The sequence below is a fragment of the Corvus brachyrhynchos genome, unplaced genomic scaffold (assembly GCF_000691975.1).
Source record: "Corvus brachyrhynchos isolate BGI_N302 unplaced genomic scaffold, ASM69197v1 scaffold167, whole genome shotgun sequence".
Lineage (NCBI taxonomy): Eukaryota > Metazoa > Chordata > Aves > Passeriformes > Corvidae > Corvus > Corvus brachyrhynchos.
This window is the reverse complement of record NW_008239547.1, coordinates 3611605-3628551: the sequence shown is the minus strand read 5'-3', so window position 1 is coordinate 3628551 and position 16947 is coordinate 3611605. Positions and strand designations below refer to the sequence as shown.

The 16947-nt window shown below is 40.0% G+C and overlaps 1 protein-coding gene across 1 annotated transcript in view; it reads left to right on the top strand.

The window, feature by feature from the left end:
- MKX (mohawk homeobox) overlaps positions 1–15997 on the top strand; it is a 46849-nt gene extending 30852 nt beyond the window's left edge. The window contains exons 5-6 of the mRNA XM_017741556.1: positions 13239–13272; positions 13385–15997. Coding sequence (XP_017597045.1) covers positions 13239–13272; positions 13385–13571 — 221 coding nt within the window. The 3' untranslated portion in view covers positions 13572–15997. The remainder of the gene's footprint in view (positions 1–13238; positions 13273–13384) is intronic.
- The last annotated feature ends 950 nt before the right edge of the window (positions 15998–16947 follow it).

The window sequence follows — 16947 nt, the reverse complement described above, 5'->3', positions numbered from 1 at the left end:
GTCCACACATGGGATTTGCTGTGTCTGCTTTGCAGGCCCTCTGCAGATCCCCATAAACTTCACAGACTGTGATGTATACGCAATCGTTCTATGGTAAAGCTTTGGCTCACGGGCAAAAATAAAAAATTCTTGTGAAATGAAAGAAAAAGCCTTTGTTGTTATAGAAGTGGAAACAGAAATACTACTAATAATAGCAGCAAGTTAATTAGAAAACATGAAACAGTTCACAGAGCTTAGAGAGTTTGTGTTGTAGCTGCCTGGCTTGCTTGGCTGCTAAGAGTCTTCCCCTTATCCTCCATCCAAAAGCTCAAAGCTTAGAGTTGAACTGTGTTGGAGGGATCAAAGGATCTCTCTTTCTTTCACCATAGTTATTTTCTGAAAAATGTGGATGTTCTTTATGTCTGGAACCGTGGCTTCCTGTCTTACTGATTTTCTCTATAGAAGTGGAAATTCAGGATCTTAATTCTTAAAAAGCAGGTGAGAATGCGAGGGTATCTGTACAAATATATGATTGTTGCAGATGCTTAGGAAAACATCTAAGTAGGTCAGGGAAGACCCATATAAAAATTCCATAAGTGTGAATTACTCTGAGATAAAATTAATTAAATTGCTCCTTGAACAAGAAGTTCACAGTGATTTCCAACTGCATCTGTGTAAGGAATTGCTTTGTAAGAATGCAGGTATTTTCCAAATTTTTATTCACATATATCTATAGCTCAGTTTCCCATTGCAAACCTTGTTGGGTGAAGGGTTGTTTGGTTTTTTTTTTAATGGTAACATGAGGGAAGACCAGTGATTTATACATGCTAATAAAGCTTCTGAGCTGGTTTTGACCTATAGAGCTTCCAAATTAATCAAAAGTCATATTTTTTGAAGTATGTCAGTTGATTTAACCATAGATACCATGTGGCTTTGCCATAAATATGTATGTGTTTTATGTCTGATGCAGCAAACAGTTGCAGGAGAGAATTCCCCAGCAGAAATCTCCTGGCTTCCAGGAAAACATGTATGAGCTAATGTAAAACAAATACATAGTAAAGATGACATTATTGCTTTCTGCACCTGTCTTACGTATTTTTGAAGCACATTATCTCTGCAGCAACCTGACATTTTTAAACAATATTTGCCCTATTTGGGGGGAAAATGTTACTAGGGGCTATTTTGGATACCACTGTCTTTCATCTTGGAAGCTGATAGCCAGCAATTCAATTAGGTTTTAGAGGAGGGAATTGGCTTTAACTGCTTTTAGATCACATCCACTTGTCAATGTGTTGGTGCCTTTTTGGGAGAAATATATTTAATACCTATGGATAGTACATCTTTCCTTTGGTAATAATACACTGTGTGCCAATAATTCATAATTTTATTCATACAAAGGGAATGGATTACTTTTTATCACTCGTTATTTAAAAGGTATGTATTATTACTGTCACAATTATTATTACTACTATTTTAGTCCAGTCTCTATTTAGGTACAGCTTCCAGTGGCTAGTGTAGCTTTTTCAGGTGAGAACTGTTGGCAGTGATCTCAGAGAATCAGCATCTTCACTCAAGAGAAACTAGCCTGAGCATACTGCCTGTAGTTCAAAAACTCTGTTTGAAAGCAAATCTGTTTGCCTTGAAATAAAGTGGCTTAGGGTCCTCCACAGCTCAGCAATTGCGTCTTTGCGAGCTGCTCTTCCTGAGATGAATGGCAAAGGGTTTGAATGAGCCTCGTTGTTATGCAGCGTGTCCTGCAGTTAGAGGAGCCGAGCAGAACAGAACTAATCTCTGCAGCACCATGGAGCGAGCTTTATAAAGGCTCTAAAATTCATGCAACTGTGCTATACCAAGAAGAGCAGGCAGTACGTCAAGGTCGGGATGAGCTGGTAAGCCCTGTCTCTCAGCAGCAATGTTTGTTGCAATGCAGGTCCATTCTTGTGGCGCAGCGTTGCTGTCACGGCTCAGGCAGTGCTCTCTGCCACGTGGATACTCAGTGCCCTGCTACGTGGTGCTCATTTACTCAGCCTGCCTTAGCAGCTGAGGCCCGGAGTGCAGGGAAATCTGAATCCAGTCCCTGTCTTGTTATCAGTTGACGATGCTTCCCTGCTGGTTTCTTGAAAATCACTGTCTCCAAAAGCAGCAGTGTGTGTTGAATAACAAACCCCTTCACATTCAGGCTCTTCAGGTTTGGGAACAGAGCCAACATTCTTGAAGAATGATTTAGTGGCCAATAAACATCTGCAAAGTCTGTAAGACTGTCAGAAACAGTAACATTGAAAGTAAAGATCATATCAGTAGCAATTCCCCTATCCTGACAAGGCATTCAGTGCAAATATTTGTTCAGTCATCCTTGCTCTCATTCCTGTTATCACAGACTGTTTCATACCTTTTGCCAGAGAAGCAATTCCTCCTTCTTCCACAAAGCTGTTCACATCCAAGGCCTTTGCAATGTTAAGTGCTGGCCTACTACTGTTTCAGACCTCCCACATGTGCTCCTTCAGAGTGCAGGAGCCTCATCTGTCTTAGGCAAAGACTCTGCTGTGAAGGGCGCTTACAACTTTCAGTTAGTGAGCATCTGCAGTGTTCAGGTTTAGCTGCTCCTTGAGAATTCAAGCACAGTCTGGCTGATTCATTACACTGCATCATTCTCCATGATATCCCGCATAGGCTTTCAGCTCTTCTAAGTATGATTCTTCTGCAGAGTTACTGGAATTGCACTGCACTGGGACTCAAACCATTTTAAACACAACATGATGTTTGGAGTAGAAGGAGGTGTTTCTGCTTCTTCAAAAGCTCTTGGCAAATAGGTACATCTTCCTGAATAACTCTGGGCATGCAGTTCTGCTCCAAGAGCCTTCTGCCTTTTGGTGCACTGCCTCTCACTCACTCGGTGAATAGGAAAACTGAAAACACAACCCTTCTTGAGATACCTCCCAATTTACTAGAATCTCTGAGGGCCTGTTTAAAAGCTGCCAGGGAATATTTAGGTTTCGGAAGAAATCCCATAATGGAAATAATAACAGTGCAAGTTGTGGTGAGCAGGAGCATGAAGACTGCAATAGCTTTACAAGGTAAAGCAGAGGAAACAGAACTGAAGAGTTGACTCAAAAATAATGTTATCAAACACTAAAATCACTTTTGTGCAGCTGGAGATGAGAATAATCCACAGGCAGCTCTTTTTCCTGCAGCTCAATCAGCAACTTCTTTCTGTGGTTATTCTGCATATGGTCAGGGAGGTGTGTGACGACAGCTTTCTATGTATGTTGTGATAATTCCTCAGGATGCTGAATAAAGGGGTTCCCATCACATTTCAAGCTAGATGAGGAAAGAGATACTTTTCTGACACATGTAACCTGGCCTGGTTGGAAAGATGCCTCAAAACCCATCTTATATCCTCATTGGGTGCTCAGTGCTGGTTCTGTACCACCAAAGCCATAGCATGAACACATCTGACCCCCTCTGAGGACAGGATGATTGATTTCATGATGTGCTGTTCAGTGCAACTTGATACATTCTATCTGGCCCATTTCAAACTTTAATGAAGGTGTTTCCATAAGACATCTGTAGGATTTCACAAATGGATAAGTAAGGCACCAAACAATTACAATTTAAATTAATTTTAGATACGTAAGACCTTGTGGATGCTCATGATTTCATGGCTTTTTATGCATGTAAAGCAGCATAAAAACCTCATTTAACCTCCTTTGCACCTGTGAGTGCTCAGCACTGCTGAAGTTGAAAGCTCAGGCTCTCAAGTCAGAGTCTAGAGACCGAAGAATGTACTGTGGCACTGTACTGTGAAAAGGTCAGTTAGAATGACTTATTGAGCCCCACACAAACCTGTAGCACAAGCAGAGAGACTGTCAGTCACTAACGTGATTTACTTAATGTGCTACGTCCACCTGACTGTCTTTTCTCTTCTTGTGTCCTCTTCCGGCAACAGCGTCAGAGCTGCTGTGTCATGGCACCGAGGTTGTGCAGGGAAAGGTGTCACCAACTGCTCCAGGTTCAGCCCTGGCACAGCTTCATCATGTCCCTTCAGGAAGTGGTGACCACAGAAAATACCATGTGTGATTGTACTGCTGTATCTCATAGTATACTTAGTGTGAAGGCAGATTGCTTAGCCATTCCCATTTTTATACAAACATAATTTAGAAGCAGATACAGGTAGGTATATATTTGAAAATATCTGTATCTCCCTGGAGATATAAACAATGTTTTAAATTTCACATGTAATCCCTGGATTTGCAGGATCTGTTGTGCAACAGTTGTCTGGGTTACCATGAGGGTCTTCTGCAGCTTACAGTCATTTTTATGGCTGTTTGATTGCTGGAGCCCTGATGATGCACTTTTCTTACAAGCTGCTTGAATTTGTGTGCTTATGATCTCACAGAGCACGGTAAGTTTGGGACACTACTTAGGTATCTGGGGTTTAGTATTTGCACAGGTGTCAGGGTGGTTAAGGTTGGATATTAGGAAAAGGTTCTTCACCCAGAGGGTGGCTGAGCACTGGAACAGGCTCCCCAGGGAAGCGGTCACAGCACCAAGCCTGCTGAAGTTCCAGAAGCATTTGGACAATGCTCTCAGGCTCATGGTGCAGTTCTTGGGGCTGCCTGTTCAGGGCCAGGAGTTGAACTTTGATGATCCTTGTGGATGCAGCTCAGGGTATTCTATGATTCTGTGGGAAGTTTTGTGCACATTTCAGTACCCCATGCAGTGGATGGAAGAAAGTGGATGTTTAAAGAGACCATATTTGTTAGTTCTTTATCTTACAGGCAAGGGAAAGAAACTGGATTTTGTCTCTCAGATAGACTTACCCATTCTTTACTCCTTGCTTCTGGCTAAACATGCCATGGAAATCAGTTCTGACATTCACTAAGAAGTTCCTCCACTTGCCTGAAAATACAGCACCTTATAATTTAAATTTTCGTTGTACAGCATATGCCATGTCTGAGCCTGCTTGGCTCCCAGGAGCAGGAGAGGAGCTGGCTCCTGCAAGTGGGGCCACAGGAATGGGTGGCATGTTCCTCTATATTCTGCAAGAGGCTTCTGAAAATATCCTGTGTGCATGCATTCATATCATAACATTACACTGCATATATAGGGTCTGCTCCCAAACCCACAGCCAACTAGCATAACAAAATCAGATTTTACTGCTGTCGTGTCAGCCTAGGGTTGAAATACGGCTTTGAAATCCTCCCTTTCACCCTGCTTTTTTAATGAAAAACAATCGTGCTGGAGTGTAGTAGTGCTTACCCTGGCTGCATTTGACTTCAGCTTTTTATTTTTAAAGCCTTATTTTAGTCTTTAAGAGCTCCCAATTAAACTCTTTAGATCCAGAGTGAAAGACTGAACGTGCCTGCCTGCACAACAGCAACTTTCCTGGGTGGGAAAAGGATATTTTTGTATTAAAAATAAAGAAAATTGACATAGTGGTATGTTTTCTCCCTTCATATTACTTACTCTTCTTTTTCCTGGTGAATCTTCATTTTCCATTTTGTCATTTTCTTTTTTTGTAACATCTCCCATACTCTTTATTTATTTTTTCTCTTCCCCTTCTCCTTTCTCCTCTTTTCTTTATTTCAGCCTCCCCCTTACCTGCTGCCTAACATGGTTTTCAGTGTTAACCTCTAATGGTTTGCAACAGAAGGGCAAACCACTTCATCTGATGAGTCAGCACAGCACGTGTTGTAAATCCCTTCCCAAATAACACACACACACACACACACACAAAAAAAAAAAAAAAGAAGCCTAGGTCAGATGTTTCTTTATGCATTCTGAAATGCGTGTGGGAGACTCTCACCAAGGAATCTGACAACATTGCACGACTCAACGAGAAACATGCCAGCTCAATAAGAAGAAATTTGATTTCAGTCAGCTTTGCGGCAAACATGAAAAGAAAATAAAACCATATAAGCACCAGTTTGTTAACAGCTCACCTCAGTGCTCACAGCCCCAGCTCCCATTTTAGGCTCTGCTAAGTTCTGGCTAAGAAAACAAGACTCACACAGTGCCCTGAATCTCACCAAGGAGAACACACTGTCAATGGTCAGGGGAAATTTAGAGTCAGCTGTGACTGAACAGTGAAGCGATTTACACCAGGTTTTTATCTATTTTGCTAACTCATGAATTCTTACATTCATGTGCATAGTTCAAGACTGTAAGACCATTTGCACCATGCCTACTATTATGTGGGGCTTTCAGTGCACTTATTAATGCAAATATTAATATAGACTTGCAAACTCAAGTTCTCTTTTACGATTTATAAAATATACCTATCACAGTCTCTGTGGGCTTGTACACTCATTTTATAAAAATCACATGTATTAAAATGTAATTAGATGCCTACTCCCACTGCATCAGGCTCCAGGCTGCATGAGGTAAAAACGTCTTCAGGTTCTCAGGTATTCAGGAAATAACTTGAGTGATAGCAGTCCTTCACACTTAAAGCTTATATGTGAAGTTTGATGCAAGAAACAAATTGCAGTGAAGTGTTTTCACAGAAAAGGTTTGGTCTAGGGCATGATGGCAAAGGGATGTTTCTAACACTGGCAAGACCCACTGTATGGATCTTAATAGAAGATGTCAGACCAGGGCTATAGCTGTTCCTGGAAAAAAACCCACGGGGTGAACAGGGAAAAAAAATATTCTCTCTGGCGGTCACTGTGAACATAAATTGTCATTATGCAGTTTGTTCATTGAAAGGACGTAACAGCTGATGACAGGTCAGTTGTTATACTTGGTGTCCCTGTGAAGCCAAAGAGTGAGGTAACAGAGTTGTGGGGTTGACTTCATTACAAGCTGCTCTGTAACCTCCTCCTGGAAGAAAGAGAGCAGTGGTAAAATAAAGCTTTGCTGAAAAGGAGCTTTCTCTAGAGCCTGGGCCCAGAGCTCATTCCTGCAAGTTTCTGACAGCTTCCTCCTCCCACCCAGCTAAAGGACATGGTAATAAATCTTTGTCAGTAGAAATCCAGTACGCCCCTGAGATCAGACCAGCTGAGATTGGTATCATGCAGTCTCCCAGGTCACACTGCCATGCTGTGTCTGCAGCCACAGGTCACCTGAAACTCCAACAGGGACTTTCATTCCTCCACCAAAAGGTTCTACTGCATGAGTGCTGCCAGTCCCAACCAGATGGTTTCACACAGACCTTCCCAGTCCAGGACCTGCTTTGGGCAGGAGTGGCCTCACAAGGGACAACAGTGAAGGGATCCCATGTGGAGGTGGCCTGGGGTCAGCAGGAGATCAGCCACCGGGGGGTGTTTGGGGAATTTTTCTGTAAGAGACTCTGCGGTTTGGAGTCTCTTCCAGCATGAGCTTTCCTGTCTGCACTTCTCCGTAATTCATCCTTAATAGGTCTATTGTCCCTGAGGAGGAAACAGGGAGGATGGTGCAAAAGGAAAAGGATTTTAGGAGTTTCAGTGCTGGGTGGGATGAGTCCTGCCTGTGTGTAGAAAGCCTGTGGTAGTGTGGGTCACTGGCTGAGCAGTATCCATGTTTACAAACTCATTTGTCTGTTTACATCAGGCTCAAAACGGGAGCCTGCGAGTGTAAATATGGGATGGCCAGCTCCTGCTGCCTCCAATTAAGGTTAGAGAAGCTGAGGTTTTCTTGATGCTACAGTCTTTGCACCAAGATTAAATGACATTTTTTATAAGAGCGAAGGGCCTGGCCTGCAGCTCTGGGCTACAATTTCCCCTCCCTTGCATTGCTGAGCAGCCTGGGCTAAGCCACGTTCCCTCCCCAGATGTGGGTGAGTATTAGTGGTGTTGTGTGATTCATGGTTTACTTTGGGATCCTTTGGGGTAAAGGAGCTGTATCAATGCAGAAGAGTAAAGGAATATTAACTCAAATTAACCTAGCTTTTTCCTTGGAGAAACAGAGATCTGAAAGTCTTACGTGCCCTGAAATTGTGGTTTGGAAAATACTGGAGTCAAGGTGTGTGTAAGTATGTGACCTACAGAAATACCTCATCTCACCACTAATTTACTCACACATGTAATGTTCATTTTTCTTTTCAGCTGCCCCAGTTTATTTCCTGTTTCTTCTTCTTTTTGCTCTTCTTGCTTGTTTTGAAAATGCTGGTCAACACATGTTAAGCCAGAGTCTCCAAAACCAACAAAAGAAAGTTCAGGAGAGGCAGTGAGAGAAACAACTGAATAATGTTGCCAATTTTAAAATGAAGATAAGTTATACAGGACCTTTTATTGAACCAACAAATGTTTTATGGTGTTCACCATTTGAGGCCAGCAGTTCTTTTCTTTCTCTCCATTTTGAGCTAGACTAGAAGATGTGTAATTCATCAGGAATCTGTACATGTTTAAGTAGCTTCAAAAAGTATGACGGTCATGTGAGACTGACCTACTGTGTCTTGACTTGCATTCCCATTTTTTCCCCACTACATAATGTTCTGTACCCTTCCCTCTCTGTCTTGTTCCCTCATTCACACATTCTTTCCCCTATTGGTTTCAAGCCATCTTTGCTTTGTCAGTGTTACCTGATAACACAAAGCAGGGTTTAAGCCAGTTGCTGTGGCTCAGCTTGAGCCAGATACCACAGTGAGTGGGGGAGCAATGTGGAGGCTGCTTGGTGCCACGTAAGGGGTCAGTCCTGCCTTCGCTGTTCCCTGCAGGGCCTTGGGTGAAGTTGGTTCATCACCACACACATGATATTCTTAGGTCAGAATTCTTATATCCAGAGGATAAAATGTAATTAACATTATTTAGCACACCTCTGAAGTTGTCCAAGTATATAAAAGTTATTAGTCTGGGTGCAGTGAGCAGTAAGCATCTGAATTGTTCTGAAATATCTGGATGTGCTGCAAGCTCTGTGTAGCCAGACAGCCTTTGTGCACAGTAAATTTAGAGGTGTGTGATGCTATTGTGCAGTTTAAGGATGGTTTGCCTGCAAGAACCCTGGGGTTAATTTTCTTTGGCTGGTCCTTTCTGATAGCAGAAGAACAAAGGAAAACATTTTAAATATAAGAGAAATCCTGGAAAAATCTGTTTTTAAATGCTTCTGAAATTATCAAAATATTGCCTAGGCAGTATTTTGTCTTTGGATTTCTGAGACTCATTTCCGTCTCTACTAAAAAGGGACTGCAGGCTACCTTGCAAGAGAGTTGTTAGGATCAGCCAGTTAATATTTATGAGGAAATTTCATGGTGAAAAAAAGATGCCATGTATATTATTAATAATGTGAGTCCTGAAAAATACCATGCTAAAATACCATGTATCACAAAGCTGGTATTGTCTGGTGTCTACACTCTTGGCACTATGTCCTACAGTAAACTGTATACTGAAAACTCATACTAATGGAAAGGTATACAGGATTCCATTGGTAGGTGATTTATAGTGACTTCCTATTATAAACAAGAGGGAACAAATATCCTGCCTTGCTGGTTTCTTTGGGCAGATGTTGAGAGCAGAATGAGACATTCTTGGGTAGGCAAAAGCTGATTCTCTGGATGCTTGCAACTGGGAGCAGAATGAAGCACCAGAAAGTGAAGTATAAATGACAACCCCTAATTTTAAATGACTGAGTTTCCATTTTCACAGTGTTTAAAACTTTATGGTTACAGAGCAAATGACCACTGTTTTAAGTGATTTCCAGACCTGTAGCAAATAGGTATTTCTGATGTTTAGTATTAAATATATTTATTATACAATCTCAATATACATTAAAAGCCTACTACCATCCTTTGACAAGAAGCGTAATCCTTTCTGAGACACTACAAAACACTTTCAGCAGCAGCTTGGTTTCAATTACTAAATATGATATTGAACACTACTGTTGTTTGTTTAGCAAAATTATTTGTGCTGGCCAGTTGTATGCTGTTGAAATGTATTTATGTCTGTATGCAGCAGGGTAAACGTCATTGTTTAACCTATCAAATGAGTCTTGGGAACGATGTGGAATACAGTAATTCATCAGCGTTGGCTTTCCCTAGAGTCACTTGACACACTGATCTAAGCTTGGCAAGTCTGTAGGGGTTTAAATTTGTGTGACAGCCTGCCTTGATCCAACTACTGAAAGAGCCACACTCTTTAAGAGGAGACCAGAGGTGCTGCCACCAAAGGTGCGTGAGATTAAAGGTAACCACAGTGCTTGGAGAGAACAGCTCTGCAGCAACCTTGGTACCTCAACGCTGGTAAAGTGCTGCTTCTCATGTAGTAGAGTGGAGTGAGTCATGAGTGGAGTGCCCATCAGCACTTACTCTGGGGCTAGTCCTCAGATGAAGCTACTCAGTGAGATTCAGTATGCTCCATCATTTTTCCATTCCTTCCAACCCCATTGCCAGAGAGGTTACCCAGCCCCAGTGCCATTTCCTTATTGCCTCAGAGATGAAATCTAGGAACATGTTGTGTGATGGTCAAGAAACTGAACACTTTCCATTTTGAGAATGAAGTTCTTTGATCACTTCCATGAAGCAATCTCACGAAAATATTGCTTTTACAGTTGAAATATACCTTGCAATTCTTGTGCAGATACCTCAAATATCAAATGCTTTAATTATCAAAATCTTTAATTAGTAGTTGGGGGCAGAGCGGATAGATTACAAAAGATGAAGAAAGAGCAAAATATTGGGTAAGACTCAGAATTTTGTGGGTTTTTTTATACATTTGATAACATTTTGTCATCTATGTTCTTTGGCCAGTGAAGAACCAGACATGACCAGCCCGCATTTCTTCCAGGCTGAGCTAAGCCATTAAGGCTGTAGTTATGCTAGCAGTGTACTAAATCTCTCTAAATAAATATAGATATGAATCATAGACATACTGAATATCCAAAGGAGAGATATGGTCCTCTCCTCATCCAGCTCTCAGCATATCCACATGGATGATAATGCTGTCCAAGGACAAAGTGTGAGGAAGGGACCATAGAACAGAACCTATGTATTTGGCTTCACAGCAGCACTCAGGGACATTGGACTGCAGTGTTAAATAGAATGGCTGAAACCACTTCTTGGAGGAGATATCTGTTGTTTATGAATGGAGTCTGGACAAGATACAAAGATACATGACTTAGATGGCAGATTCATGGCATGTGAAGTGAACCTCACTTTTGCTTTGAGTCACATTAGGTTGGTTTGACTGGCAAGATGTCAAGGAGAGCATAAGGAAAGGTCGTTGTGTCTCTCACTGTGGTTATCCCCAACCAAAAAAATATGGTAATACTTACTTCCTTTGCTAAGAGCTGTTCAGACACGTGGGAGCTGCTTGGATGCTATGGTAATGCAAACTGGGATATGCTGTCAGAGGTTTGGTATAGGAGAAAAGGATTTTTGGCAAGGAAAAAAGGCCTGTGCTTTGAAATGATGGATTTTCAGACTTCATTGTACTAATGTGCTTTTAGAGCAGTTATTAGCAAGCGCTTTTGCAAATTGTCAGTGATGGTTTTATTGTAACCCAGTTTTGAGTTTCTTTGACATAAATTATTTGTTTGAAAAAAACATAAAATCTGAACAGAATAAGAAAATATGTGTGATTCAAGAAAAATCTTCAGCAAAGTTAAAGAATGGGCAGCTCTTTCCTCCTGGATTTTATTTTTTAGCTTTGCTACTGCTATTATATACCATGGGCAAGATGCTTTCTTTTAGAGCTGGCTAAACACCAGTAAAAAATATTTGCAAATACTCCTTCAAATAAACGCTGGAATTGGAATGTGTGTCACCATTCACACCTACTTCCCTCAGAAGTTTGTACAAGCAATTTTTTTGTTCATAGGAAATATTTTCCAACTGCAAAAGAAACTGACAAATGCTTGAGAGAGGTGTATTTATATCCAGGTTTGCTCTGGCAATGATGTTCTCTATTACTTGCCATTTCCATTTCTATACCTACTGACCTATTCAGTCCTAAACCTCTTCTTTAAAATTGTCTCTAATTAAAAAAACAATGAAGCAGGGCTGAAGAATTCTTCATAGCCAAGTATGGCATGAAGAAGGAGAATTTTTGTGTAATTCAGTACCTCTTTCTGGATCAAATGTTTCTTTTTTCCTTGGTTCCTTGTCCTCTGCATAGGCTGGACTTCCCATCTTGAATCCCATTCAAGCATTTATCTAGGAGAGCTTAAGAGATACTGATTTAAGATGTGCACTTTTGGAACAAAACTTAAACCTTGGTCACCTGTGAGCATTTATTTATAAAGCTGTTTTGCGAAAGGATGGAGGCCTGCTAGATCAAACAGTTTGACAAACAGCTGATCTCTGAAATTACAGCTGGTGTCCCTGCATTTCTTTAGTGGGACTGTGGTCTCCAGCAGTCACTTCCAAGTACTGTGCAGTGCAGCTGAGCTGAATTATTGGCTGTAGGAGACAATGGGCTGCTGGCTGTGGTGGGCAAGGTTGCTCCTAAGTGGAGGGCTACCAACGGTTATTCCACTGGAAGCTCTGTTTAAAGACAAGATCAACTTTAATAATCTGATAGAAATCTAGCAATAAGGTTGATTTGTATTTGGGAATCTGGTGTTGCAAAGATGTGCATTCCTTGAAGAGATTTATGTTGTGTTTAGACGCTTTTTGGGTCTTGTAGTCATTAGCGCTCATGCCATTGCTGTTTCTTTGGTTGACTTGTTTTGCATAGGTATTGCATTTGGGCAGCGGCTTCTTGCTCCTCTATAATGTATTTCTGTGTCAGGATAGCAAACCCACTGAATAAAGCTTATACATTTCTGCCTGGTAAATATTTTTGGCTTCTCTGGGACGTGAGGACTTAGTGAATGAACAAATATGACTCTTGATGAGGAAGTGCAGTTTATGCCTGTGATGCAATTTCATCTTTGAGGGCTGTTAACCAGGTGTGCTTGTTACTTGTGTCCCTCTCAGCTGCCCCTGTGACTGAGGCACTGCTTGGGCAAGGGGCGCATTAAAACTCCCACACATCATGTGTGCATGGGTGAGAGTCCTATTTTTAGTGCATACTGAAAGGCATTCACTGAAAGGCAATGAAGCTGATTTTTATTTTTAGGTTTTGCAATTACTTATGTCTTTGGTATTTATGTTTTGAAACACAGCTCTATTACCCTGCCAAATGTAGGTGAACCTTCAAGAACAGCTACACCTTCAGTGTAGCTTTCTCTAGGCAGATGCCTGCATGAAGCTTGTCCTTTGTATGTGTCAAAGCAAAGATTTTGTTTTAAATCTGGTATCAATTTTGGAATAAGCCTTGCGTTATTTTTCAATATGCCTATTCCCTGAACATGCTTGTTTTTAAAACTATTAAAATAAAATAGACTTTTTTTTTTCCTGTTTACAGAAAATCTGGAGAATGGACCAAATAAGTGTGAAAGGTGAGTAAGGGACTTCACAATTTTCCAAAATTATTGCTGTTATTACAGTTTTCCTGATACCATGTAGCTATGTAAGATGTGTGTGTAAATATTTGTTGTTGCTTGTATCTAGCGCAGCTAACAGAAAGGGATCCAGCAAAGATGAAACATACTGGAAGGAGATCAACGCAGCTATGGCCCTAACGAACCTTGCCCAGGGGAAGGATAAACTTCAGGGAACTACCAGCTGCATCATTCAGAAATCATCACATATATCAGAAGTAAAGACTGTTAAAGTGCCATTAGTTCAGCAGTTTTAAGAGATGGGTCCTCTTTCTTTTTCACATCAAATGGACATTTTCCTCACAGGATTGGTTTTCAGCAAAATCAGATTCACTGATATGAGGAAAATGTGGAAAATAGGTCCCCTTTTACAGAATGGTCAGTTAAAAAAATTAAGGTCCCTTCTGACCCAGATGTTTTCATTGTATTAAATGAAATGTTCAATTGCTTCTATAAAAGTCATGTAAATTATAAAAACCCTGTTTTTATCAAAACATTAACTTATTTTATGTTAATCAAAGTGCGCATAAGATGTTTGCATTGCTATTACAGTAAGTGCCTTGCTTTGAAAAAATAAGCTATAACGTGGGCATAGTACAACAGTGTTATGCCTCAAAATGACAATGCCATAATGCTTAAACTTTGTATATTATTCCAAGTGGGCTTAAGCAGCCGAGGGCTAAACACATTACTGCTGAAGGCCCTGGAGAGTTGTGCTTATTTGACTTGTACAAATTGATGAGTCTTAATGAAATTGTTACATCATTCTCACTCTCTTTTTTTAATCAACAGTGTTATAAAAATTGTACAGTATGTTTTGTCAAAGTGACAATAAGGTTGTTAATGCATGTTTCTTACCTGTATATGCAGTATATTAAAATACCAAAATCATTCCTTTGAAAAGTGCAATACTCTAGAACACACAAATTTAGGAAATAAGTTAGTTGTTCAGATTATTTTGAACTTATACATATGATCTCAGCTGTGTTGCTCTTTAAAAATTTCTAGTTGAGAAGGTTTTAGCCAGACTAGCTGTAAATTCAAGTTGAATTTCTATAAATTTAAAGCTTTACTAGTGATTTACTGAAGTTTTGATAGAAGTAAAATTGGTTTCTTCTTGTACAAAACTAAAACTATAATGCCATTCAGAAATGTTTCCATGGTGGAACTTATTACTTTATCGTGGTTTAAACATTTTTATTTTGTATGTACTGCATAAATGAGGACAGTTGATTGACATTTCACATTTCAGTAAGAAAAGTCTATAATATAAACTATCAAAGCCCAAACAAGAATCACAAGGGAACTGAAACATTGAAAAATCTCAGCATTTAAGGCAGGAGGGTTTTAAGAAGATACTAAACCATGTATTAAATGTCATGTCTCTAAAATTGACTGCTATTGAGTGTAATAACTATCATAAAAGCAGGTTTATTTTTAAATTTTATCTGGAGGTGTACAAGTTATTCTTAAGTCATATAACAATAGTCTAATGAAGTTTACAGTGCTTGAATAAACAGTGGCAAAGCCAAAACCAATTTATGCTGAATCAGTTACAGAAAACTGGAAAAGAGCTGATTGTTGCTAGGATTTGGATTTTTTCCTGTGGGTATCCTGTCAGGTTTTTTCCTACTTATCCCTTTCCTTGCTTCTCTTTGTGGTGAGCCATCAATGAACAAGGCAAGAGTTTAGTTCTGCTCCTGCTGAGTGTAATGGCAGAACTCCCACATCAATGGAAGCAGGACTATGCTAATGATGTAACTAACTTGCAAATAGAGGCTGTTTCAGTTGCACTAAAATAGTCAAGACACATTGCAAATATCAGCCTTGGTGTGACTTCTTAGGAAACTTCTTGATGTAACATAACGTTGTTGGTTTTATTTAGTGTACAATGAAAATTATTTGATATGAAAATATTTTGTACATATATATTTTTACTTTGTTTTCTAAATTGCTGATTTGCATTGACTTAAAGTGCCAAGCAAGAAATGTATGTTGTGACTGTATGAACAGTTGAAGTATGTTTTACTGACTTGCATCATTATATGTCTTAAGATTCTGTGACATTAATTTTTAATACTTTACTGGATTTTGGCATAATAATGTGAGTTTATAACTAATAGCAGAGAGTTAATACTTCACTTTCGTTCATACTATTATAAGTTATTCTGGTATTAAATATTTTGTGACAATAAATTCATGGTTTTGACAAACTCTTCTGTTAGAAATATTCAGTGTTTTTGTCTGTATAAGCAACAACAAAATTTGTCTTGTAAAAAGGGTACTTTTGGGGACTCCTCTGAAGTAGAACTGGAGAAGGCAAGCCATTGTATAAACAATTTGCTAATGGTTCTCCTTTCCAATGATCAAAGCACAAGAATAATCTGTAAAACATATCAAATGGGTTTTAAATTTAAGAAATACTTGGCCTAATTTCTTGTTACTGTTTCCTTTAATTTATTTTTTTTTCTACTGCTGCTTTAGAGTTTTCTGAAAACACAAGTTCTGATGAAATATGTGTGTGTCTTTTTTAAATAACAAAAGTCATGATCAGTGCTGAGCCAACAGCTAATGAAAACTCAGTAATTATTTATGATATTGGAAAAACAAACATTATTACTATTGCTCTTTGTTTCAACATATGTAACCATTTTAGTAAAATAAATAACTGCAAACAACGTTTTGCTGGTTTGAATTAAATATTCATTTATCTGTCCTTAGGCATTTGCATTTCTGGTTTCCTGTAATAGTCAGGGTTTCCCTGTACGGGGACACAAGCATGTGATAGGCAAGGACGAAACAGAAAAGTTAGTCTGATCAATACACCTCGTGGTACATAGTTGTGTGAAGTAGTTCAGCTCATCCCCAGTGAAAATAACTGCAGCAAGGTTTGAGGAATGACTACTATGTCATGATGACATGCTATGGCATGATGATAATAAATCCTCCACACTGGAGGAGTGCAGGGGGAAGCCATAGCTAATCACTGACCTGAGTCACTGGAGAAGGTCTATCAGTTGGGAAAGACTTTGGTCATTTAGGGTTTTTTGGCAGTACAGGCTACATTTACGTACATTACCCTGTGCGGATGCTCGGCTGTGGAACCTTGGTGGAGGAGATGCAATCAGCCCATCCAGAAGCTCAGTGCTCATAGTAGAGAGCCCAGTGCAAGTGGTCTGTTAACTTTTGTGCCTCCGCAAAGCTACTGCACTTGCATGGGAGGGTGATAGCTAAGATTTGGTGGGCAATCAGCACTTCAAGGTTTTATGTCCTGCTGATCTGTGATAAACATGGTGCTGCAACACCTCGGGCCATCCAACGTGTCAGTAGGGATCTGGATATTCAGCTGATATGTGAGTTCCTGAGGGAGTATGTACAGCCTGACTTTTGCTGTTGGGAATGTGTAAAAACACCCACATCTTAATGACGCTGAGCTACTTGGCACCTGCTTTGTACCCGAGTCTGACATGAAGACACCAACTCAATCTGCTCCCACCTACTCTGTCACATCATTTTCCAGAGCTGAGCACTCACAAACTCTTATAAACCACTGAGTAAGAGGAGCTCCAATTTTCACTTCAGTAGTTAGAATATACATTGGGCTCAGGATTGCAGTCTCCTCTCCTAGCACCA